Raw genomic sequence first — 24,809 nt, forward strand, 5'->3', positions numbered from 1 at the left:
TTGGTATAAAACTAGAAATTAATGGTCTCTTTAAAATTCATAAATGTAGGTAATGGAATTAGAATCAAAACTGAATGAAGCTAAGGAAGAATTTACATCAGGGGGACCCCTTGGTCAGAAACGAGACCCTAAAGAGTGGATTCCTCGTCCTCCAGAGAAGTATGCATTGAGTGGGCACAGGAGTCCTGTCACTCGAGTCATTTTCCATCCAGTTTTCAGTGTTATGGTCTCTGCTTCAGAGGATGCCACAATAAAGGTATGTGCTTGCTACAGAGGATTAAACTAAGCTAGTCAGAGGATGTGTAATTTGCACCCTCGGTACTTGAGGCTGAATGGATGTTGGACTGATGAAGATTGATTATTTCAGGTTCTGCTTTAAGCCTCAGCAGGGACAGCTATGAATGTATCCCTGCTCTTGGGAGAGGAGGAATGGCAGTGTCTATAGTGATGTGATGAGAGGGGGGGAAGGCAGTTGCCTCAAGTCATCTGAAGGGGTTGTTTTTAAGGCTGGGGTTACAATGGTTATGCAGCTGCATTCTTAACTGAAAAGGAGTTCTTCCCATTTATTCTAAATGGGATATGCAAGTCCCCTCAGGTCCCCATGGCTCTCAGTAACTTTAAATGGTTTTCATCAGCCTTTGTTGCAACGTACAGTGGCATGAAGAGATCTGTTGTAGTCACTCATTTTAGCACCTGAAATACAGAAATGATAGCACATTTTGCTGTTGTTTGAATGTCACCATTTAAGGGAATTATCCTAATAAAGGTTATTTCTCATTGTTCTGTGCTGGTGAAAACTATGTGCAAGAGTGCTCTCCTGGAAAACATCAGGTAGTGTGCTGAGCAATGTGCTTAAAAATGCAAATAGTTCTGATGGTGGCTACTTGTTGGAGAATTAAAATAAAATTTGTCAGCCAGATACAGTTCATTAAAAGCTTTAACCTGTTCTTGTTTCTGAACATAAACAGAGCTGCTGTTTTGGTTTTTTTTTTCCTTCAAGCAGACAGGGCAAGCTGCAACAGTGACAGCTCTGTGTTTGTTAGATGTAGAGGAGCATAATCAGCTTTGGGTTTGCTCATTCTTATGGATACAGTGGATGAATTTCCTTTTTCTTGAAGTCAAGCTGTGTAATTTAATTTCTGATGTTATCTTCCAAATGATTGCTATCTATTGGAATGATGGGGTTTTTTTGTTGTTCTTGGGTGGGATTTTTTGGTTGTTCTTTTTAAGGACATAATTTTAAATTGCCTAATTTTGTGCTTGAGAGTAGGAGCTTGTTTTGTTTTAAAGGCTTTTGTTTGTGGTTAGATGATATAAGACTGGATTACTTAGGAGGTGAGAATGGTGATTTCATGCTATCTTGCAGTTGTGAAATGCAAACATTTGTTTAATCACTAAGAAATTTTGTAATGTACTAATATGTACACATCAGACTTGGATTATCATCCCTAAACTAATGCATTCTTAATATTGCTCTTTAGTATGTTTCCTATTTGGTTCTGAAGTAGCAAGTAAATTCTGGAGCCATAATAAAGCTTGGGAAAATGGGGACAGGGGGTTTGTTAAAGGTGGTGCTTTCCCTACCAACTGAAAATTGACTGTATTGTTGGAGTTAGAGAACTAACATAGGAAGGAATGGACAAAACCAGTCTGTTAATTTTTTCTTAATTCATCATCTTTAAGAGTTAAGACTCAAGATGCAGTGGAACTTCCTTTCCTACTGTGTATAAATGCTTTAAGTTAATTGAAAAAAAGTTTTCAAAATGCATTAATTCAGTTAATCTGTAAGCAGCAAAACCGTATAAAAATAATGCTTGTTTTTCTATGCTGTTGGGCTTTTTAGGGCTGTTTGTCTTTGTCTCTTGCTCAATTAATTATTGAATAAGGTGCCAGACTGAGTGGAAATGTGAGGCTGGAGAATACAAAGAGTAATAGTTTGCTGTTAACAGATGTCCTGTTCACTTGTCAGGTGTGGGATTATGAGACAGGAGACTTTGAACGAACCCTTAAGGGGCATACAGACTCTGTGCAAGATATTTCCTTTGACCACACTGGCAAACTGTTGGCCTCCTGTTCTGCTGATATGACCATTAAGCTATGGGATTTCCAGGGCTTTGAGTGCATCAGAACTATGCATGGTAAGGTACAAAGGGGATTGATTTAGCAGTCTGTAAAGTGAAGAGAGGTTGTGCTGTTTTATTTGTTTGGGTCTTTTTAATCCAGGAAAACTGCTGATGTGGAAAGGCAAAGTATTGTCCAAAATAAAGAGTTGGGGTGGGGGGTATTTTGATGCTTGGAGTGCTCTGTAAATTAAGTATATGTTTAATGTCTGTGGAATGAAATAGCATCTCAAATCTGCTGTGCCTGGTGCTGTGGGGAAACATCCTCTAATGGCATAGAAATGAAATGACAGGAGGGGTTTAGTGCTAAGAATTAAATGCTTACTAGGCAATAAAGCTGTGCCTTCAAATCAGTAAAAAATTACCTTCTTCACCCTTCTGCTTCCCTGATGTGCTGCTTCAGGAAGGAAGCAATTAGAGCAAAAGGTGTTCTGCACATACTTTGTAGTCTTCTGCCTTCGTGTTTTTCTTGATTTCAGATGAACGTGCCCTTTGCATTAGGCTCAAAATAATACTAATGCACCAGTATTCTGCTTAGTGGAAAAAAGTGGAAATTAACATTTTGAACTTGTACATTGTTGGTACATGTCTTGCAAGATGCAGTGTAGCTGCCAATAAAAGAAAAAACAACAATTAATTAGTGAACTTCAGGCTATAACTTTTGTCTAATGACTCTAATCTCTTGCGAAGTTATGTATGCTCTGAATTACTGATCTCAGAAGAATCATTGCTAATCCTGCCAATTTAAGTAAGGAAAACTGCAGAGCTTAAAGTCGAGCTCAAGAATTATATACAAACTGTCATAGTCAAACTTGTACACTGAACTTGTCAATAAAACAAAACAAAACAAACCCAACCCAACTGCCTGTTGTTTCTAAAAATATAAATTATTATTTCATAAAACCTAAAGTTTACAAGTAAATATTACTCTATAAAACATGCACTACTTACTCAAGATGAATGCATAGACAGGTCCTGTGTGTGTTCCATAAAACCCATTTCAGTACCAATTAATAAAGGTTTTATTTCTGTTCTTAGGTCATGATCACAATGTTTCTTCAGTAGCCATCATGCCCAATGGAGATCATATAGTTTCTGCCTCAAGGGATAAAACTATCAAAATGTGGGAAGTCCAGACAGGGTAAGTACACTTCAGGCTAAACATCAGCACCTGAACAAAACAAGCATGTGCCTCTGTTTATAGGAAATGGGCCACACAAATCTTGAGTATCAGCAAACATTGTTTGAGATGGGGTGTGATATTTGCCCTTCAAAGTCATTCACTTAAGGATTGTGCATTAAAGTGTTGAGCACAGGGGTTTAGATTTTAGTACCAATGAATTAAACTGGCTCTATCTTTCTGGGAGTTCTGAGGGCAGGACACCATAACTTGGGACCAGGCAGGAATATAAACTCAGTGGTTAACCCCAAGCATAAAGGGAGCATGAGTGGAGGGAGGAGAAATCTGTTGCCTTTCTTGACATTGATCAAGGCGTCTCCTGATTTATTTTTTTTAATCATCTTCCTTGTTTCATGTATCAATTGCCTCTTTAATCCATCCATTTGCTAAAAGTTGTAGATGGAGGCCATCTGAATGGTCTGTAAATATTGATCTGTTCTTAAAATACCAATTTAATACAAAATGATGTGCCAGCTTCATCTTTTTTGCCAAGCTTCCTGCTTTCTACCTTAACAAGGGTTTGCCAGTTCTTGTTTGTCACTTCTTTCTCCTCTCAGCCTCTTTCCCATGAACTGTTTTATGGTTTTATAAATCACCATTCAGGATGGACACGTGTGTGCCGAAATCCTTTCTCTTGGCTTCTAAGAACAGGTCAAAAGTCTTTAAATTTCAAAGGCTGTGTAGCCCTTTCGTTGCAGTGCTGACTGGGTGCTGTCTCTGTGCCCAACAGTTACTGCGTGAAGACTTTCACGGGTCACAGGGAATGGGTGCGCATGGTGCGGCCCAACCAGGATGGCACCCTGATTGCCAGCTGCTCCAACGACCAGACGGTGCGGGTCTGGGTGGTAGCCACCAAGGAGTGCAAAGCTGAGCTCAGAGAGCATGAGCACGTGGTAGAATGCATTTCCTGGGCTCCCGAGAGCTCCTACTCCACCATATCAGAAGCCACGGGATCAGAGGTAAAATGTTTCAGCGCGGTTCAACAAGAGCGTGCAGTGAGACTTGTCACTTCAGTCAGTACAGAACTTCCTGGGTAGTATTTAGAACAGCCAGGCTGTGTTCTCAGTGCTTGGCAGATACAGCAGGTGTGTGAGTGCATTTTTGCTGAGTATACTTGGTGTTAATCCTCCATCTGGCTCCATAGGATCTGTGCTTTTGTGATTTTTAACAGTAGGACTTTACCTTTGTGCTGATGCAAGTAACTCTGGAGAAGTACTCTGAGAAGGTTGAGAGCGGGACCACTTTCATGTATTTCAGCAAAGAAATGTGGGAAGTAGCTTATCTGGTTAAACATGGAGATTCTGAAGGTGCTCAGCAACTGAAAGATGTGGGGGAAGTAGTGAGTCAGGACTGCAAAAGTGAAGCTGCCTTGAATGTGTTGTGTGTGGATTAAGCTTTGACCACCATGTCCTACCATGCAAATTTAATGCTAGGAGAAAACATTCTTTAAGAAAAATGAATCCCCCTTTGTGTGATCACAGGTACATCTTCTCAGGTTTGGTTACTGAATCTTCAAGAAAGGCTTATTCAAGGTTAGCAGAATTTTCCTTCTAAGGATGATAGCGTAGAAGAAAAAACCTAGAAATTAACTCAAATTTTGTATTTTTCTTGTATATTCTACAGTAGTTAAAACCCCCAAGTGTTTCTGCCTTGACCTTGTCCTCAAAAAGGACACACATACCCAAGGGGAGGAGTAGAGGCACTGAAGACAAGGCCTTGTCTAGTGATGGATTTTACAGATTATTGCAGTCAAATTTGACCTGCATCCTTGGAAGATCCTTATAATCTTTTAATTAAAAGCAATAAAAACTGAACTCCCCGTGTTGAGTTCCCCTGGCAGTGGGAGGTGTCTGCAGTGGTGTCCCCTGCCCTCTGCTGGTCTCACCAGCTGTGCACACCCTGCTGCAGCCTGCAGCTTTCAACAGGCACTCTCAGCCCTGAGAACCAAGTCTTTCTGTAATGCTTTGTGCAGGCACAGATGGAAATAAGTTGGGAGTAGAAACTTGTAAAAAAATCTTACACTTGGCTTCATTACTTTTTATGATGAATGAGAATACAAAGGTGTTTCTGAACTCCAGACTCTTGTCCTGAGACACCTGACTCTACTTGAACTGTGTCTGCTGTGAATCGAGGGTGTCTTGCAGTAGGCAACTGTGGATTCTAAGTTTTATTCAGCTTAGTGCACCAGTGCAACATACAACCATTTCTTCTAACAGATTGTTTAATTCCTTTTTTGCTCATTTCTCCTAGTATCAGTAAAAAAATGCCTGTGACTCTCAACTTTGGCATTGTGTATTTATTAGCTGTAAGTTGTCATAAATAGCACGCTGAAGGGATATTCCCTCCTCTTTCCCCCCTGCCCCCTATATGCCATAACTTAAACACAATTTTCTGTAGACTAAGAAGAGTGGCAAGCCTGGGCCTTTTCTGCTGTCTGGATCCAGAGACAAGACCATTAAGATGTGGGACATTAGCACTGGCATGTGCCTTATGACACTTGTAAGTTCATTGGTGTTTTTCTGGTGGTCATAGCTGCATGTATAAAACCAGTTTTAATGGAATGAATCATTTTACACGTTTATGTTATCAAGAGAGGCCAGAGTTTCTGGTATAGGACTAATACTGCAAATACAGTTTTAATGGCTGCTATATTTCAGGTATTGTTGCTGAGAAATGCTAAGAATCCCAAAATACATAAATGCAGGAGTACTGTGATGCACTATTTGTGATGAGTGGCTTGGTTTGTCTACAGAAATGCTGATAAGCCTGTGAATTTTTTCTGGTGTGAAATGCAGTGTCCTGTGTGGGTCTTCCCGTGGGTGCTGTGCTCAGGCCAGGCTGGATGTTGGTGCTGGGAGTGGGGACCAGAATCCGTGCATGTCACATGAGGAGATCTCTTGGTTTGCCTTCAAGGACAGGAACTCACACTGTTGATAATGCTGGTGTAATAATAGAAACTGAAGATAAACTTTGATTACTGATAGGTTTCAGAAAGCCAACTGCTGTCCTGGCAGGGAGAGGGCAAGGAGTTGTTCAGTTTGCTGTAGCATAAGTTGTAGAATGCTTCTCCTTCAGAGGTGCACCTGCTCACTGCTTTCTCCTTGTACACAAGGTGGGCCATGATAACTGGGTACGTGGCGTTCTGTTCCATTCTGGGGGAAAATTTATTTTGAGCTGTGCTGATGACAAGACTCTACGTGTCTGGGACTTCAAGAACAAGCGATGCATGAAAACCCTCAATGCGCATGAACACTTTGTTACCTCTTTGGGTATGTATTACTCTGCAGTGCTTACTGCAAAGTACAGAGCCAGAGAGCACATCTGCACCAGCTGAACTTGAGCACCAAGCTAGACAATCATACTTTGGATTCCAGGGAGGTTTGTGCTGTGTGTATTTCAATCAAGTAAGGACAGATATGAATTGTGAGTGTGCTAGGTTTTTCCACTTCTCTTGCCAGTGTTGCACATTGGATAAAGATGTTAACTGCCAGGGTGTTCTGGAACTTTTCACCACTGAGTGTGAGGGCGTTTGGGGAGTCCTGTATTGCAAATGCTGGAACAGGAGGAAAAAAAAAAACAACCAGGGAGCACAAAACAGGATGGTCAGGGAAAAAAAAGTTAGTTTGAATTCTTGAGCATTTCTGTTTGGTGTTACCAGATCTTGGTAGAGATTATTTCCCCTGCCATGGCAAAACCAAATCAAACAAACCCCTCTCTATTCAACAAGGCTAGCTTTGCCCTGGAGAGTTCTCCATTGCTTCTTTCTTTGTGCTCCTCTGGCAGTTCACAGCTGCTTTGGGAAAGCTGCGCAAGTTAGGTTAGCAGCAGACCAAGAATTGGCTACTAGTTTCCTAATCAAACTTCCAGGTCTAATCAAAATGTCTGTTTTTATACTTCACTCTTAAATTGTGAAGTAAATCAGTTCACTTCTGATTTGAAGAACATTAAACCCCTAGTGTGAATTGTCTGACCTTGTCTTTAGCTGCTTCAGTTCACAGATGGCTTTGCTGGACCATTGCTCTACCATGAGGCTTTTTCATTCCTCTTGGTTGAACTTCCCACTGCTGTCTGCTGATCCTGTCCACAATTGATTTGTATATATGAAAAGTTTTGGTATGGCCTGAGGAATGACATTCTAAACACTGGCTCACAGGCTGCACTGTCTACAGCAACTAGGAAAAGCCAAGTTTCCTGACATCTGATCCTTGAAAGCGTCTATGTAAAGTTCTGTCTTCTGGTGGTATCCAAGGGTTTTTTCTGTTTAAAGTGTCTTGGACTCCTCTGTTAGAACTTTTAGCTGGATGTCTTTTCCATGAAAGACCCTTTATAGATGAACTGAAAGTAGATTTTCACTGCTCACAAAGTTTTTAGCATGGGAGGATTTGCCTTCTGAACTACAGACATGATGAGCTTCAAAGTTTAGTCTTTGAGCTGGTATTATTTTTTTGTAAAAAGCCATGACATTCAGTGAGAGTGAAAAATACTGAAGTATTGGGTTCATTCTTAACACCAGCTTTTCTTTCCTCACAGATTTCCACAAGACGGCACCATATGTGGTTACTGGAAGTGTAGATCAAACAGTAAAAGTGTGGGAGTGCCGTTGATTGAATTCACATTTGACCCCCCTTTCCTCTGGAGATGCACTCATGGTTACCCATTGAGCTCTGTTTAAATAAATATTGTCCTTTCATGTAAATTATTCTGGATGTAGATTGAGCTTATTAAATGTTACACACAAAGTATTCATGCATGGTGAATCCAAATTGTATACTGTAAATTTACATACGTTGTCTAGAAGTACCATAGGTTTAAGAACATGGGCTGGCATTGGTCACATCAGACCTAAGAAGGCAGAAGTTGGATAATTGAAATAGGGCACTTAACTGAATAGTTGACAGTGTCGTTCTATGTCGGATAATTATACCTGTTTTTCTTTCTGCTGTCTGTTGGTGCCTGAATTGGTGACCTCATTTGGGAAAAATTTTGTAGGGCTCTTTCAGAAATGTGTATCTATGTAACATCACTTAAGTGTGCTTAATAAATCTTCTCTAAGAATACTAGATAATAAGGCTGCAATTCAGAATCTTCTGAACCTTATATGTAATTAATGGAAATTAATTAAACTCTGGAATATTTGTCATGAAACATTTGCCAAATCAACAGAATACACTTGTTTTGGCCTCCTATCACGCAAGGGTTGGTATATTTATATAACTAACTGTAAACCTGAAATAAGACAACAAATCTTAGTAGCAGCTGATGTGATATATGTATTTATTTTTTATTTGGTCATTCAATGGTTAAGCTGTGCTGTTAAACTAAGTTTCAATGGTTTTTGGGGTTTTTGTTTTGGCTTTTTTTTTATGCTAGACAAACTTCCAGGAGGAGTTGTCCATCCCACTAGAATTTAGTGATCCAATTTCCAGTAGAGCTTAATCTCCCAAATGACTGCCATGGTACAATTTGCTGTTTGCTTTCCATGTTTGTTAGAGATGTGCAATTCCTATGACACAACAGTATCAAAGTACACTTCCCTCTCATTCACTGGCAGGAGGTTGGGGTATACAGAGATTTCTTGGTTTCTTTAGTGCCTCCTTGGAAACCCTTTAGGAAATGAGGTTATACTTACCTTGACAGGACAGTGTGGCTTGAATAAAGATGTACTGTGGTTTGCATATTGATAAATACCTTGGAATCAGTATTTAAATGCTTTAAAGAAAGCACTAAATACCTTGAATCAGATTGTAATGGCAGATACAGATTGATGCAAAAGGAAAACAGCACACCGTCAACCAAACAAAGTCTGTCAGGGGGAATGATGCTATCAAGTAAACATTTAGAAACATAACCATATCTTATCACAAAACTAGACCAGCTTGGTTATTAGTATTTATGTTGGTTGGTTTATACAGTTTTTAATTTGCATATCCCTAAAGTGACATGTTTTGATCCAAAGTGAATGAAAATATTACAAATTAATATTTTAATCAGCAGTGTTGCAACAATTTCCATTGTAGATAACTAAGAATTACAATACTTATCAAACTAACCAGGTCTTTTTAAAAATCCACGTTAAAATTTACAATATAATGAAGTACCAGTCTGATGTTTTAACAGGTGAATTTGTGCTTTGTTTTATTCATTTAATACATGGCTTTTAAGACTGTCCCTTTTAAAAACAAGAATCCTTGACCAAGGTAGAGTTGGCTGGAGGGTGTACACACTCGAGTGGTGAGGTGGGTGGTGGTGAATTTCCTACAGTCACCCAGAGAAGGATCCATCCTCCCATGGGAGGAGGTGGGTGTCAGTGTGGGATCCTGGCATGGACTTGGCTCTGGGGAGGGGTGGAGGAAATGGAGCTCTGATGTGGGGGGTTTTGGAGCCAGTTTAAGATTCAGGCTAATCTCTTAAATCCAGTGGTTTATGTAATTTTCAGTGTGTGTTTCTGCAATTAAGCATGCACAAATAAAGTATTTTTTTGTTTGTTAGCTGCTTGGACTGGAAAGATTTGCTGCTTTTTGTCATATTTGAGAATTCCAGATACACAAGTAGTGCATCTTAAAATTCCTCAGTGCGTCTGCAGCTGTTAAGTAATACATCTGTTTAATTCCTGATAGGACCTATAAACTTTATTAAAGTACAAAGTAAACCACACTCATGTACATAATTCATAAACACGAATGAGAAATTAAAGGTACCTATTAGTGGAAGTTGTCTACTGCATTTTTTCCCTTTAGCATACAACAACTGAAGGGACAAAACTGAAGTCATGTAAGCAGCATTTAATTGCTTGTGTGAAACACTCTGCTAAGTACTTCTGCAATGCAATTTGCAACCTTCTCCCTTAATAAGCAGTGAATAATCTCAGGGATGGTCCTGAACGGATCAAAAGTTACAGCCCTGTTTAGAGAAAGCCCTGAAAGCCACAACACAGGAGTGGGGTTTGTGAGGGTTTCCTGCAGTGTCCCTCCGTGGTATTGCACTGTGCTGAACTTTTTCCGCTGTTTGAAACGTTTTCTGTCAGCTCATCCTGTGCCTTTCCTGTGATACAAAGTACAATAATGAGGTTACTGGTTTGGATTACAAAATACATTTATTGGAGGGTTCAAGAGGTTCACTGCTGCTTTTATCACTTTCTGTACTAAAATTGTCATTGCTTAAAACCAGCTATATATATATAGACCCTGTTACCAAATAGAGAATACAGACTTTTTGGCTTGAAACCAGACAGACATTCCAGTGCCACACTAATGTGACGTGCCCAGGAAGTTGTAGATGCATTCTAAAAAAGTGCAACGTTTATTTGTGGTTTAGACATAATCTGGAAGTTGATGTTTTATAGCATCTTGCACTTTAGAAGATTATAAAAATACCGTCCTGCTTTTGTGTATGGTGTGACCAATGATGTGCCCGGGGCACTAATTAAAAATAAAAAAATAAAAAAAAATACCCTAGTTGCTAGCAAGTTGTCCGAGGGCTGTGGAGCACTGTAGTGTTGGGAAAGCTTTGGCTATAGACTCACCGAGCCCAGTCTACTTATACTGTCAGTACCCTGCTTCTCCTGTTTGCCTCCTCCTGTTTTTTATGTGAACTGCCTGATAATACCACTCTTAAATAGCTTTTGACTCACGTGAAAGCTGTTTAAAAGAAAGATTATACTTTGTTTTTGTAGACAGTGGTGGCTTGATAATCCTTGTAATGATCTGAATATTAAAAAAAAAATTACTGAGTGAAGGAAAACTGCACCTAGAATGAGATATTTGCTGTCTGGCTGTACATAAAATCCAGTGTATTTTAAAAAGTCAATACCAAGAATCTTCTTTGAAGAATATGTGCATAAAATGATAGGGATAAATGTGTTAGGAGTGGGGAAGGTTGAGTTGGATTTACAAGTCACAACTGGATTTACTGGCCTTTTTATCTTTCCACTGTGTCATGTAAGTAGCTGCTTTCTTGTCTGACCTATCCCTCAGGCTTCCCCAAATTCATTCTGAAGATAAGTTAGCAAAATCTTCACGTTTTAGAAGTTGATCCTGACATTGACATGAAGGCAAACATCAAATTTTTTCATAAGAACAATGTTAGAGGTTGCTATTGGAGAAAACAGTTCCCAGACTGTAGGAGTTAACTGAAGCTATTGACACAATTTAAAAAAAAAAATAAATCAGTAAAGGAATGTATATAATACTGCTCTGTGTTTTACAGTAAGATTTGTTGCTCTCAGACTGTGTAAAACAAAATTTATTCATGTTTTCTGCATATTAAAAAAAAATCCTATTGTACCAATTGGTAAACTATTAAATGCATATAAAACTAGATGTGTTTTTGTTTCCTTGGATGCAAGAATTAAAACTATTTTGAAAAAAGCTATTGGTGTTTCACCCTTCAGATTTTGATCTGCACCTGCTGTTCCTTTTATGTAGTTTTAAGTGGTTCTTGCATGAGGAAATGTGTTCTTCAGGCATCTGTTGGGATAGTCAAGGCTGTTTATTGGTGAATATAGTGAAGGTTTTACAGAAGTTGTGTTGGTGCAGCTGGTTCCAGGTGTGGTCTGGAGGTTGTTCTCTGGCAGGAGCCCCCTCCTATGCTGCTCCTGGCCTGGGGCTGCCTTTTCCCTTCTCTTGGTTTGGGATGTTTTTTTTCTGCTTACCTTAAACCTTACTTCAAAGCAGACAGAGTAAGAACTATCCTTGGTGTCTGTGCCTTCCCTGGGTGCTGCTGGGGGTGGGAGCAGTTGTGTCTCCTGTCAGGGTGTGCAGCTGGGGTGTTGGGCTTTGCCTGTGTCTGGCCTTAATTGCAGCTTACAAGCGGGTCAGAGAGCTGAGGTGGAAATGTTTCTTTGTTGATGGGAGAACGTGGACATGACCTTGACTGTGGTATGGGGGAGAGAATGGAACAAATCATCTGTGTGAGCAGCTGTGGGGTATTGCTTCGGAGCTGGACAGACCTGGGATGGGCTTTTGGAGGAGAGTGACTTTCACTGGGAAAAAACTGAGCTAACAGGCAAATTGGGTGTCCTGGTTGGAGTGAAGAGGTGTCCTGAGAGGGTGGTAGGAGGCAGGAACAGAAGTGGTGGCCCAAGGGATGGTGTTGGATTAATGCAGTCCAACACATTGCACCACACTGTAAAGAAACCAATAAATATAGTACCTAAAATAGTTTAAAAAGCTTTTAATGGACTGAAAGACACTATTAAAAGAAAAATCTTGTAGGAAAGATGCACTGTAGTCATTTATTGATTGCTTTCCAGGAAATTCAGAATTTTTCTAATAGGAGCAAGTTCTTTTGCAGTAAAGACTGCTCCTGCTTTGTGGCCTCTCACAACTGGGAGGCTGCTGCCCCTTCCCGTCCCCCCCTCCCCAAGAGTTACAAATCCCTGCAATGTGGTACAGGAACCAAGGGTACAGAGCACAGTGACAGCACTGGTTCTCCAGCACAGTTAAGAAGCAAGCACAGGGACCATCCATGACAGGCAGCACGGAGGGAGAGGAGGAGCTGGGACTCCTCTGCCAGCACAGGGCAGCTGGGGACCAGCAGCCACAGGTTGTTCTACAGCTCAGTGGTTGCAAAAAAGGACATTCAGCTCTGTCGGCAGTCTGCAGCTGCAGAGGCCACCTCTGACCTGCCAGGGGAGCAGGCACTGGGCACCTGCAGCCACCACAGGACAGGTGTGACAGGGAGGGGACACCAGGATGTGGTCAGTGGCATCTGCCCTTTCAGTAAGATCCATTGCCAGCAATGGAAGCTCCCCTGGCAACAATCTCAAAAGCAGTGTGCAAAAATGTTAAGTTAAGCAGGCCTTAGCCTCAGATTTCATTTAAACCCCTCCCCACGAATGCCAGGTTGTGGGAAGCTCCAGATTCCCATAGGGGTCAACCTGCCCATCAGGTTACAGTCCCATCAGCTCTGTGTTACAGCGAGTAGCACAGTCCCAGTGTCTGACTTCTCCCCTCTCCCTCCCTCTTATAACAGGGCCAGTAGTTCCTGCTAAATCATCTCAGTTCAGTCCCTTTGGTGCCTCTCCCACCCTCTCCTAGGCACTGGTGTTTCCATTGCAATGGAAGTTTGTGCGCATTTTTCTTTTTTTTTCAGACATCAATCCCTCACTCTTTGGATACAGTATCCTATGTTACTCAGCTGCAAGCAGAGCAGAGGTTGAACTGTGAGTATCGTATATATCTCTATCTATATTTTTACCTTGAAACTTAGAATGTGAATGTTACAAAACCCCACTGAATTGCCAAACTGCCAACCAAAAGTAGAAAAAATGGTTAAAGGAATCCAATGGCTATATCCTGCTGTAGAAAAGGCTGCATACCCCCAGCACACAGGTATTGCAGGCTTCAGGCAGCTGAGCAGTGCAGATGTGGCTGCTGCCTTCTTAGCACAAACGGGGACAATGACTGGGGAAATAAATCTTTTGGCTTGGAATCCATGTTTCACAAGACCATGGAGCAGTGGATGGGGCTGGCTGTGTACTGGTTTAGCAAAGCAGTGTCCTTAGTCAACATAAAAATGACCTGAGAAATGTTACAAACCTCCAGACAGTCCGTTTGGAATTCATATGTACAAAGTAGAATGGGGTGAGGCGATGGGTACACACACAGCACAGACACACACACCCCACAGCTCCCAGCACGGGGCTGTGGCTGCTCCCGGCCACCTTCCCTTGCATGGCAGACACAAGCTCAGGCAGACACATTACATTTCTCAGATTAGTTCTTTGCATTGTGTATTAATTGTACCAGTGCAATAACATTGTCAAAAAAGGAGGAGCTGCTCCAGGGGAGTCCGAGACCCTGGGTCAGATTCAGAAAAGGGTGGCTTAAACTTTTTTTTTTCTTTTTTTCTTTTTTTTTTTTTTTTAAGCGAGGTACACATTAAGCAGAGCTCTGTGTTAAGGGGATCTCAGCAGAAGGCATGCTTGGCTCAGCCTCTTTCTCCTCCACAGCTTTGTCCTCTGGTTCCAGCTGTTCACCACTTTTTATGCTTTCTTGGAGCTGCTGGCGTCGCTGCACCTCTGCTTTAAGGTTCTCCAAGTCTTTTTGGCTGAAGGGGAAACCAGGAAATGGTGGCAAACGTTAGACAGGCTTTAGGAAGGGTGGGAAGCACAGGGAGAAGGTGGTCATCAAAAAAATAGGAAATGCTTCTGGTGCTTGGCCCTGTCCTGCCAGCTCCTAGGTCCTGTGGCTCAGCAACAGGTTTGCTGTTTGGTTTTGAACCAAGAGGCACCAGGAAGTGACCCATCAGGAGAGCCTGTCAGGTTAATCTGGTCTCTGTTCAGTGGTGCTTCTGGGCAATTTTTACCATCAGTGATTTATATAGAGCATTAGAGGGATACAGCTCAGCTCAGGTTAAATTTTTCCGGCACCCTCCCAGTTTTAAACTAAGAGCCTAAGAGACAATTTATAGTAACTAAAAGAAAAAATATTTTTGCTGTTTATAGAGGTCTTAGAGATGATGATGAAAAATTCTTGATTTCTAAAGGAACAACACACAAAGGTGTAACTCTACCTTAGTGGAATGAAGAGAATTCCATTAATAATGTTGAGCTGCTCCAGGACACTGGCCATACTGGGAGCCGTGAACTACAGCATAAGAGAAAAAAAGTGGTTTTAAAGTCAAACAGAACAGCTCAGAGCTCCAAATGCAAGTCCAGACACCATTTACCAACAGCTGAGAAAAAGCCAGGTCTTGTGTGACACAGGAGGAGCTGTAAGGTGGTGTAATTTATATTTTCTGCCTCTTTACACCCTTAAGGTGAAGAGCAGAACCCAGAGATACCCCGGCTCTGTGGGCAGTCTCCCCTCTGACCTCCATAGGACATCAGTTCAGTGCAGTCTGCGTAAAGTCAAAATGTGTTGCTTTTGTTTGGATTTTTTTCTCCTCATTTCAGTGTTGTAACAAGGATAAACTCTTCATGACTGTTTTATGGTTTGAGCCTCAGCTGAACACTATTTCCTGAAGCTGCCCATTTGCCCAAATCAAGGTCCTTATCCTCAGACTCCTCTGCCACCACCTCCTCAAATTTGTACCCAAGTTTTGCCCTGAGAAGTCCCTTCCCCTCCCACCAGCTCTGCCCTCCTGCTGCTGGGGAGCCTCCAGCCTGGAGCCTCTTACCCAACCTCTGGCTGCAATCCTCCAGCAGGGGATCCACTGGTGCACAGCTTGGCAGGGAGAGCACCCGCCCACAGGCACAGCCCCACTCTGCTGCCCAGCCTACCCCCGACACAGAATCCTTGGAAGGAGAACAAAGCACCCAGTGAAATGACAGCATTTTTTAGGATGAGGAAACCGAGGTACTTTTGGGTTGAGCAACCTGCCCACAGCCCATGAGTCAGCAAAGGGGCAGGGCTGTTTGCCCACGCTGCCAGTGTCCTGGGTGCCCTGCGGGGCAGTCAGCTGAGCTTCAACACCTCAGAGCAGGGGGAGCAGACACAGCCCTGAACGACTCAGCCTGCATCACACTACCTCAGCAGGAACCTCTTGCCTGTGGAGGGTCTGCAGCTGGCACAGCCACCATCCCCTCCTGCATGGGCCACCTCTGCCTGCAGACACTCGACTGCTCTCTGTGAGGTTACCTTCAGTGGCATGATGTTGGCATTGGAGCCATTCTTGTAGATCTCGTTCATTGTGCGTTGAAGAGCAACTGCCTGCTGAGTCAGGTATTTCAAGTACTCAGAGCTTTCTTTGGTCTTCTCATGGTGTTCTCCGAGCTAGTCAGAAAATGGGAAAAAAAAGTTACAACAGAGAACAGGACCCAAACCAGGATGCACTCCTAGACTCTGTGAGCTCAACAGACTTATACAAACTCACCTGCCTTGGCATTCAAGAAAACAAACAAAAATTCCTCTGGGAGCCTCATTATCACCTCTGCACCTCCCCATCAAGCAGCAGCACGTCTGCAGGGTGAGCAGCATTCCCTGCACCGGGCCATGCTGGCAGGGAGACGGCGCTGAATCACCGAGAGCAACTGCAGGCAAGTTCCAACAGACCCCGGGCCATGCACCAGTTTCACTGCACCAGCAAGGGCAGGAGGCACTGCCCACTGACAGCTCAACTACCAGACTGGTTTGGATCTGGGACCTCAAAGGCAAGTGGTGCAAAAAGTGGACATGACAGACCAGCTCCCTCAGTGCCCTTCTAGAATGAGGGGCAATGCCACCACAACCAGTACTTTCTGCCCAGAAACAGGGGGACAGGGAGAACAACTCTGCAGGAAGGCTGCTGAAGGAATTTTGGATGGAAGTGATCAGCAGTTCTGCCCAGTCCCTAGGAAGAAGTGGTGTGTGCTGCTGGTAAGGAGAGCTACCCTGAGCTGTGTTCCTGTCCTGCAGTGACAGTGCTCATGTCTGGCAGGACACAAGCCAGCAGAGCACACACACACACTCATTACCTGGTTTTTGTAGATGGTGTAGCCTTCCTTCTCATGCTGCAGAGCTGACCGGAATTCTGCTTTGCTCTCGTACACTCGGGCTACCAAGTGATGGCTGAGGGAAGGACAAAGGTATAGAGAAACTTTAATGAAACTGAACCATTTCTACAGTGAACACTACATTAACAGAACAGTGTTTAGGCTCAAAGTCTAAATGGAGCCAGATACTGGCCCATGAATGGCTACCTTCTCACCCTGTTTTGGGATTAAGGTACTACCCCAATTTGGGTTGGATTTTTGTTGAAAAGCTGAGGTGACCTACTCAAGAAGCAAAAACAGGGGATTTTTTTTTTTTTTTTCCCTCCTACTCCCAGGAAAGCTGAAGGCCACAGCAGTGCACTAATGGACACAGCATCCAAGGGACAGCTTGGTGACAATTTGTTAACTGGGAAAGAAGGAAGCAGCCACAAGCCTTTACCCTTTTTGTTTCTTAGAAAGCAAAGGTGTGAATTGATTATTCACAGCCAAAAGTATAAAAATATTCCAGCACAGAAACAAGCAAAAGAGTGGCAGAGCTGGGACCCAAGTCCTCTGGGCTCTCTCCAGCTTGGAGAATGAACTTGGCTTGGGCTCTGCTTCCTTAATGTTTCTGGAATGAAAGAGGACTTCTGGGTTTGGCAGCATGGCTCTGTGGGAGGTGATGAATCTCTTCGAGCATCCCAGTGCTACTAAGGAAAGGCAAGATGCTTTCTGTGGAATGCCCATCCATCAATTGCTGGAAAACAAATCAGACTCTTGTGGGTGCTTAATAAGATTTATTTTCACCCTGACAAAGACCAGATGGGTTGCAATGTGGTAGCAGTAATTAGGAGTGGGCCACTGCCTGGTTGATAGTGAGCCAGTTTTGCGTTCAAGGACAGTGCACACAGCACTGAGGAGCAGTGGGCATCCAGAGCAGATCCTAACCACTCCTACCTCCCTTGGGAAGCCACTCAGTGTTTTACTCAAATACAAAGCTTTATGGTAAAGGACGAAAGCAAATTATATGCTTCTCAAAGATGGCTCCCTGGGGGCTGAAACAATTAAGTACAATTGTTTATGTATCATCCCAGTCTCCTGGTGTGATTACAATAGCCCTGCTTGCCAACCTTCACGTGCTACGGAAGTCGTTCTGCTGAGAGTCCACAAGGACCAGGGTCATCTTGACAGATTTTTGGGGCAACCAGCATTACAGCAGATCTTACCCATAACTTTGTTGAGACAACAAACTTGGACACTTCACCATGACCTTGACACAGCCCAGCAGTCACAAGGAGTCTGACAGCTGGGACGAGACTGGATCTCCAATTCCAGAGGATCCAGCTGGACACAGACAGATCAGACCCTCCCGTATGAGTGCACAGTGAATGTACTTTCTCTCTAGCAGCAGGGTGACCCAGCCCAGCACTCCACCCTGCCTCACCTTAGTGCAACTTTCAACGACTTGGAGCCGTGATACTTGGAGCTGATGGCCAGCGCGTTCTCCAGGAACCGGAGGGACAGGTCATACTCCATAACCCCGTGGAGCACCAAGCCAATGTTATTCTGCACAGAAGGCAAGGAGGCAATCAGAAAGGAAAATTCAAACTGTGCACTTGCAACTTCAAAAGCACACAAGACCACACAGCTATTTCCCTGTCCTCAGTGGGTATCTGTAGCATGTCACAGGTGACAGATCACCACTCTCACCCTTGGGAGCACAGTCCAAACAAGCCAGACAGAAGAGAGAGAAGTAACTCTCTCCCTCGTACACAAAGGCAACAAGAACAGAACAAATGAAGGAATTTTCCCAGAGTACAGGTGCTCAAACCCGTATCTCCAGTGTCCCAGGCTGGCTGGCTTTCCCAGCTAAGGAGTCAAACTCCTTTTTTCCTTTCTTCTAATGGCTCCCACCAGGAATAACGCCTGGAGGTTTTTTTAACGGCCAGGAGGTTTCTTAGAGATTAGAAACTCTAAAACATGACTTACATCTAAGAGTGCCATTTCTGGGTGATCCTCCCCAAATACCAGGAGCATGAGGTAGCGTGCACGGTACAGTAAGTTCAGTGCCGTGGAGAGCTGGCTGTTCGCAAAGCAGTACAGAGCAAGGTGCATCTGTAACACAAGACATAACCCAGCATCAACAGGGTCTACTTCCCACCACATTCAGACATGAACTAAGGCTCCCAGACCCCAGGTGGACACACGAGGTGCTGCTCCTCCCCCAGCACCCTGTACTTACGTATTCTTGAATCGTGTTGGGGTGTTCAATACCCAGGACCCTCTCACTCATTAGCACCGCCTTCTGCTGATTACTTAAGGCCTAAAGAGAACAGAACACCCACGAGCAAGCCCCACAGTGCTGTGCCCTTGAGCAAGCAAGCATGGGGAAGGAATGAAGGGACTAACCAGATCCCACCTGAGCCCTTGCTTACCTCTGAATAATCCCCCATGATGTAGTTGAGACGAGCTAGCAGCCTCAGGCAGGCACAGATTTCTACATGCATAGCACCATACACATTGTTGAACAAGTTTAAGGCTTCATTGATGAGCTCACAGCCCTCCTTCAAGAAACCTGAAAAAAAGTTACATTCATGTACATCTGCATGTTAAATGACCCCTGGTACTACTGGAGGAAGGCACTGCCCATGAGGTGAGAACAGCAGCAGGATCCACAGGTCACTGCTTGTGTAAGAACTAAAACCTAATAGAAACTCCTGCCGTCCCTCCATCCTTGTTCAGCACTGGTAACCTTAGGGCAGGGGTGTGTTTCAGACTGTCTTGGAGACCACAATTCTCTATAAAAACAGGGGGCAGGAGTGGGGTGCACTAGTGGGGGGACAGTGGGCCAGGCCACACACCCCTGCTACCATCAGCTGCCTCAAGAGATGGAGATGTATTGAGTCTGTACCTTGCTGAACCTTTGCTTGCCCGCTTTGGAAGAAGTGGAAAGCATCTGAGGCTTTGGGGTTCACGTGCTTCACAACAGGGAAGATGTTGAGGATATCCTCTTCTGTGAAGGTAGGCTTGTGCCTGTTGTCAAAGTTGTACTCTTTCAGCAGGATCTGGAGGAACAGAAAAGACCAGAGGGTTATAGTCACCACTTTGCAGGGAGCTTGGCAAGGGAAGGGGGAAAATGAATCCACTGTGTGTGGATTCACTGTCAAAACATCCCCAGAGTCACCACCTGGGACCAGAGTTTTGGAAGGAGGTAACGTGTAGGTGTGCACCACCATGTGAACATGGGGAAACCACACAGCAGTGCCAGCTGAGAGAGGAACCCTCCAACCAGACTCTGCACCCCATGGAGGGGTGAGCAGGCTGTGCTGGAGGAAGGAACCCCCTGCTCTCCAGCAAGGACAGCCCGCCAAAGAGCCACTTCTCATTGGAAGGGGAGTGTGTGAGCATGAAGTGAAGATGTGGTTGTGTTTGGTCAGGCAGAGTGAGCTGCAGGAGTTGCTTTGAGGCTGGCTGGTCTCCCAAAGGAGATGCACAGCAACCCTTGAAGGGAACAGGATTAGGAACCTTTTCCCAGAGCTGGAACCTGTATTCTAACATTAACAGAGATTCCTTTTAGTTTTGATGTTTCTTAGTAGTGATCCTGATGGGAAAGGGAGAGAAGATGCAGATCTTACTTGGACTCCAGTTTTGAGGGAGATTTCACGAAGCAGGGTGATTTTCTGTAGATTATACACTTCAGCTGCTTGGTCAGCATTCTCACTGCAAAAAGCACACACAGGTTCAGCTCTCAGGTGAGTTTCTGCTCAAAGACACTCCTCCACTGTGAAGTACCTGCTGCTCAGGTCCCTGTACAGCTGGGTGCTGACTGAAACCAGAAGCTGTCCTTGATTTTGAAACAGGCCTAAATCATTGTCTCTATAGACCAATATGGGCTACACACACTTCTTCAGCTTCTTGCCATCCACCACCCTCTGCAGCACACTCATGAGAGGTTCCCCTTCCTCCTGGGTCTCCCACCTGCCTTGGCCTCATAGGTTTCAGGTCATTTCAAATTTCAGTCACCCTTCCTCCTGCTACTCCTCTCCAGATTCTTCCCACTCTAAGCCTGTGAAACTCCCTCAAGAATACAAGCTTATATTCCACAGAAAACAAGTCAAGAGGGCAGAAAGAGGTCCTGCTGCAGAACAGGAGGAGTTACAGACACTGGTGAGAGTCCAGGCACTGGGAGGGTGATTTGCTCCACTTACCATTCAAGACTAAAATCAAAGTAGTTCTTTGCTTCTGAACAAATATTCTTCCAGAGCTCCTGAGGGGTCATGCTGGCCCATGCAGTGTTATCAGCATTTCCAAGGTTCCTGTTTTTCCTTTTCTTATTCTTTTTCTTGGAGACCAGCTCATCAGCTGGAAGATGGGCAATGGGATTTGGAAAGGAGCTTAGAAAGCAATTGAGGAAGTGACTGATGGCTGCTGACAAACCCGACAGCTCCACACCCTGCAGCAAGACACAGAAATCAGTGGTGGAAGACAGCTGCCCTCAACAGGCACTGCTCAACCCCGAGCCTCACACAAATCCAGTCCTACCAGAAACAGGAAAATCTCCCAGGAGAAGAAGAGGAAGGCACTATTTGCAAGTGGAACTAGCACAGACAGAATTATGTTGATATAAAAGATAAGTACAGACCCACACACTCACAAACACACAGTTCCACTGCAGGCTGCTAGCTGGGACAGACAGACTGGAGAGTAAAGGAGATTTTGGCACTGGACTACAGGTGCTGCTCTGCTACGTACAGGTACGAGGATGCAATTCAAAAAGCTTCTTAGAAGGGCAAAAGCAAATGTTTGAGGGGAAAAGGTCTGATAAGGAAAACAAGCTGTGATCTCACTTTTAAAAGTCTTCAATATGAGTGAGCATCTGGGGAAGCATGAATGATTGCTCTCTGGGAAAGCCATCTTCGAGTGGGAACTTGTTTTCCCTCACACACAGGCCTGTACCTATTTTAGCGCTAATGAGATTGTACTTCCTGTTGCTAAGCAACCCCTGTGAGCTGCCTAATGAGAGAAGAGACTCAAACAGCTCTCTATTTGTGGAAAAAGTCATTAGAGAGGACATACAAGGCAAGAGGTTAGACTGCAGGTCATACCTGGAGGTACGTCTTGAAGATGTGTTTAGCGGATCGAGTGATCAATTCACTGATTCCTATTTTCTACCCAAGGAAAAAAAGAACAGAGACTGAGAGTCAGTAGGCAGCAACAATGCAAAACACACTTTGCTTTGGAAATGGGCTTTTATCAGTATCTGCAGCAGACTCTCCAGCAGCACAGAAATGCACTGCATTTGACAATACCCCTCGAGCTCGGGCAGCACCAGCCCTGAGCCTGCTCCCAGGCAGCCATGCTCACACTTCCCAGTTTGATCCAAAGCCCTGATGGATCTTAGAGGCTTAAAAAATACATAGCTTAAAAAATGCATGACTTAAAATCTAACTGTGTTACTTGCTATTACGCTTGGGAATCCCTGAAGCACTTCTCTGTCCCAGAGGTCACTCAACCCTCCCATCATTATAAAAACCATTAAAGCATTTGGGAGCAAAACTTCCCAGCTACCACTTACAAGTCCTTCACCCTCTTCCTCTATTTTTGAGGCTGTTTAAATTTTACACAAGTAGCCAAGTTGGAATCTATACAGGGCAACTTGTGCTAGAGGTGGTTTTGATTTACAGCCTGAAGTTAAGCATGATGCTTACAAAAATGTGATCCAGCTGAGCACGCCCAGGGGTCTTGGTGATGAAGTTGATGACTTTACCCAGGTAACGCATGTTGATGCCCCTCTGATGCATGGCCTCTGCCAAGGTGGCCCCATCCATTGGGAGAACTGTGTGGTCCAGGCAGTCCTTGACCTGCAGGTATACATGAAACAAACCTGCACTGAAGCAGCTTAGGCTTCACCCAAGTCCCTGTGCAACACAGAGGCAAAGGCCCAGCAGGACCCAGTAGAGCACTGAGCAGGACTGTAACCAGAGTGTCTGGAGAGGCCAGCAAAGACAGCGAGGGTGTTCCCAGGTCAGCACGTGGCTTCCAACCCTCTGCCAAGCAGGGACTGGGGAGCAGAGCAGGGACTCTGAGGAATCCTGTGGCTCAAGTGATGAGAACCACCTTCCCTTTGGCACAGCTTGTTCAAGGGAAGCTCCTGCTTCTGGAACCAGCAGGCCAACCCTTCTTGAAGGGCCTGGCAATCGCCAACTAAAAACATTTCCAATTAAAAGACTACGTGCAGATGTGCACACATAGCTGATAAGGGGAAGTGGCACTTGCATTTTATGTTGTGTTGCAGTGCTGATAAAGGGTCCCTTACAGCACATGGTGGTGTAACCCCAGTACCCCCATGATAGGCAGAGCTGGAGCCCTGCCCATACATGGCAGCTGCCTGCCAACAACTAGCATCCAAAATGCTCAAGACTTGCAGAGGGACTTTCTATATTAGATACTAGTAGCAACAATTTCCCCGTTCACTCCAAATTATTAGTCACCAATTGAGTCACATTCGGGGTCATAATACATACATAATACATACAATAAGTTGAGCAGGATGCCCAGGGCTAGGGAGGATGACTTATGTGGTCTTTATTGTTCCCAAACTCTTTGCAATAGCTGTAATTACTAGTGCCAATTTTTTTTTTTTGTTGGATTGAGGTAGGAAAACCCCTCTGCGCTTGCACCAGAGATGCCTGCACTGTTCTCAGTACTTCACTACCCAGAAGGCAGTGATTGCTGGGAAGGCGATGCCAGTGCACTGCTCCACAGGGCTTGCTCAGAGGGGACATGACTGCTGGTCCTCAGTTCCTTACCAAACCTGGGATCTGGCATGACAGCAAGAAGGCAGCAGCATCCTTCAGCAACTGCTTCTGATCCTGCACCTCCTCTTTGCTTGACTCAGGAAAACGAACTCCTAGGAAAGTTAAGGAGAAACACATAAAATACATTAACCCAAAGCAGCAGCAAGTCATACAAAGAAAGCAGAAGACAAACAGTTAGTGATTCTGTCTCCCTGAAATTCAAGATGCTTCTTCAACACCTCATCCACTGTACAGGTTTCAATGGAAAGAGCATTAGCTGGTCTGCTCTGTTAGTGGCTGCAATCTCTTACACACTTATTCATTCTTAACACAATTTCTAAAAGCCCAAGTTCTGCCCTTGATCAGGTCCACTCTACCTAGTGCAATGGGCTATACTGGAATGGTGGAGTTTCAGCAGAGAGACCAGCAAATACCACGAGTGCCAGAAGCCTGGGGCCTTTTGCACATCAAAATTAAAATAAGGCTTTCAGTTCTAGCTGCAAAGCTGGTGCCAATGCACTAATCCTTACCAGCCCTGGAAGATGCTTGGGCGTTTCAAAACACTTCTTCTGACACATTTATTCCAAGCTAAAATCAGTTATGTGGCCATTCCCCTGCAATTTGCACACATACAGCCTTAGTGTTCACACCCATAAACACCCTGGGATCTCCTTCTGTGACTCCACATAAAAACCACTGATTCCAGCCATGGAAAGCTGCAGACAATGCCTGCATGTGTTGGAAAGGGCACTGTGACCTGCTTACCACAGTGTAAGTAAAACAAACCCTGCCCTTCGCTGAGGATCCAACATCTGTTGTTTTCTGTGTAAACTACTACATCAGAATGAAATTTAACTTTTTTTCCCTTCCCTTTGCTTCTTTTCATGTGGTCTAGCAGCTGGGATGCTAGAGAATGGCAAGATTCTTGGCAGCAATCTGCAGACCTCCCTTGAGCACAGCTCAGGACCTGTCCTGTGTTTGGTAGCTAGAGCACTGCAATCAATTGCTCTTCTTACTCTTCCCTGCATCTCTGTGTTTCATGGAGAATCCTGCACTGTGCCCAGCTACCCAAATGCCTGCAACATTCTTAGCTACCAGGCACACAATTTTTTGTCTGCAGCTTGCTGGAGACAACAGTCTTCTGAGGGAGGACTAAAACCAGCTCTTTGTACACATACCTGGTGAGAAAATATCTGGGTTAAACCGAATATCAAACGATGTGTCACTAATGGAGCCTACAGCCTTGCAAGCATTTCGAATCACTTCTCTGCTTTTGGGATCCACTGGAGCAGGAAGAAAAACAGAATACAAATGAATTG

At 44.1% G+C, this 24,809-nt stretch overlaps 2 protein-coding genes across 7 annotated transcripts in view; one reads left to right on the top strand and one right to left on the bottom strand.

Moving 5' to 3' along the window:
- The window catches only part of PAFAH1B1 (platelet activating factor acetylhydrolase 1b regulatory subunit 1), a 29,919-nt gene extending 18,303 nt beyond the window's left edge, over nucleotides 1-11,616 (top strand). The window contains exons 5-11 of one of the 2 annotated variants that reach the window (XM_030462178.1): nucleotides 50-256; nucleotides 1,970-2,138; nucleotides 3,159-3,261; nucleotides 4,031-4,259; nucleotides 5,698-5,799; nucleotides 6,413-6,569; nucleotides 7,831-11,616. In XM_030462178.1, the coding sequence (XP_030318038.1) occupies nucleotides 50-256; nucleotides 1,970-2,138; nucleotides 3,159-3,261; nucleotides 4,031-4,259; nucleotides 5,698-5,799; nucleotides 6,413-6,569; nucleotides 7,831-7,904 (1,041 nt within the window). In that variant the 3' untranslated portion in view covers nucleotides 7,905-11,616. The remainder of the gene's footprint in view (nucleotides 1-49; nucleotides 257-1,969; nucleotides 2,139-3,158; nucleotides 3,262-4,030; nucleotides 4,260-5,697; nucleotides 5,800-6,412; nucleotides 6,570-7,830) is intronic. The other variant, XM_030462179.1, reaches the window with a different exon arrangement.
- A 902-nt stretch (nucleotides 11,617-12,518) lies between these two features.
- Nucleotides 12,519-24,809, bottom strand: part of CLUH (clustered mitochondria homolog) — a 30,418-nt gene continuing 18,127 nt past the window's right edge. For 4 of the 5 annotated variants that reach the window (XM_030462586.1, XM_030462588.1, XM_008500595.2 and 1 more), the window contains 15 exons: nucleotides 24,669-24,773; nucleotides 23,503-23,603; nucleotides 22,402-22,554; nucleotides 21,799-21,861; nucleotides 20,902-21,146; nucleotides 20,329-20,413; nucleotides 19,605-19,758; nucleotides 19,129-19,268; nucleotides 18,936-19,016; nucleotides 18,683-18,808; nucleotides 18,138-18,259; nucleotides 16,697-16,790; nucleotides 15,882-16,016; nucleotides 14,815-14,888; nucleotides 12,519-14,349 (listed from right to left, as the gene is read on the bottom strand). In XM_030462586.1, the coding sequence (XP_030318446.1) occupies nucleotides 14,181-14,349; nucleotides 14,815-14,888; nucleotides 15,882-16,016; nucleotides 16,697-16,790; nucleotides 18,138-18,259; nucleotides 18,683-18,808; nucleotides 18,936-19,016; nucleotides 19,129-19,268; nucleotides 19,605-19,758; nucleotides 20,329-20,413; nucleotides 20,902-21,146; nucleotides 21,799-21,861; nucleotides 22,402-22,554; nucleotides 23,503-23,603; nucleotides 24,669-24,773 (1,847 nt within the window). In that variant the 3' untranslated portion in view covers nucleotides 12,519-14,180. The remainder of the gene's footprint in view (nucleotides 14,350-14,814; nucleotides 14,889-15,881; nucleotides 16,017-16,696; nucleotides 16,791-18,137; nucleotides 18,260-18,682; nucleotides 18,809-18,935; nucleotides 19,017-19,128; nucleotides 19,269-19,604; nucleotides 19,759-20,328; nucleotides 20,414-20,901; nucleotides 21,147-21,798; nucleotides 21,862-22,401; nucleotides 22,555-23,502; nucleotides 23,604-24,668; nucleotides 24,774-24,809) is intronic. The other variant, XM_030462585.1, reaches the window with a different exon arrangement.

Source organism: Calypte anna, chromosome 19 (genome assembly GCF_003957555.1).
Source record: "Calypte anna isolate BGI_N300 chromosome 19, bCalAnn1_v1.p, whole genome shotgun sequence".
Lineage (NCBI taxonomy): Eukaryota > Metazoa > Chordata > Aves > Apodiformes > Trochilidae > Calypte > Calypte anna.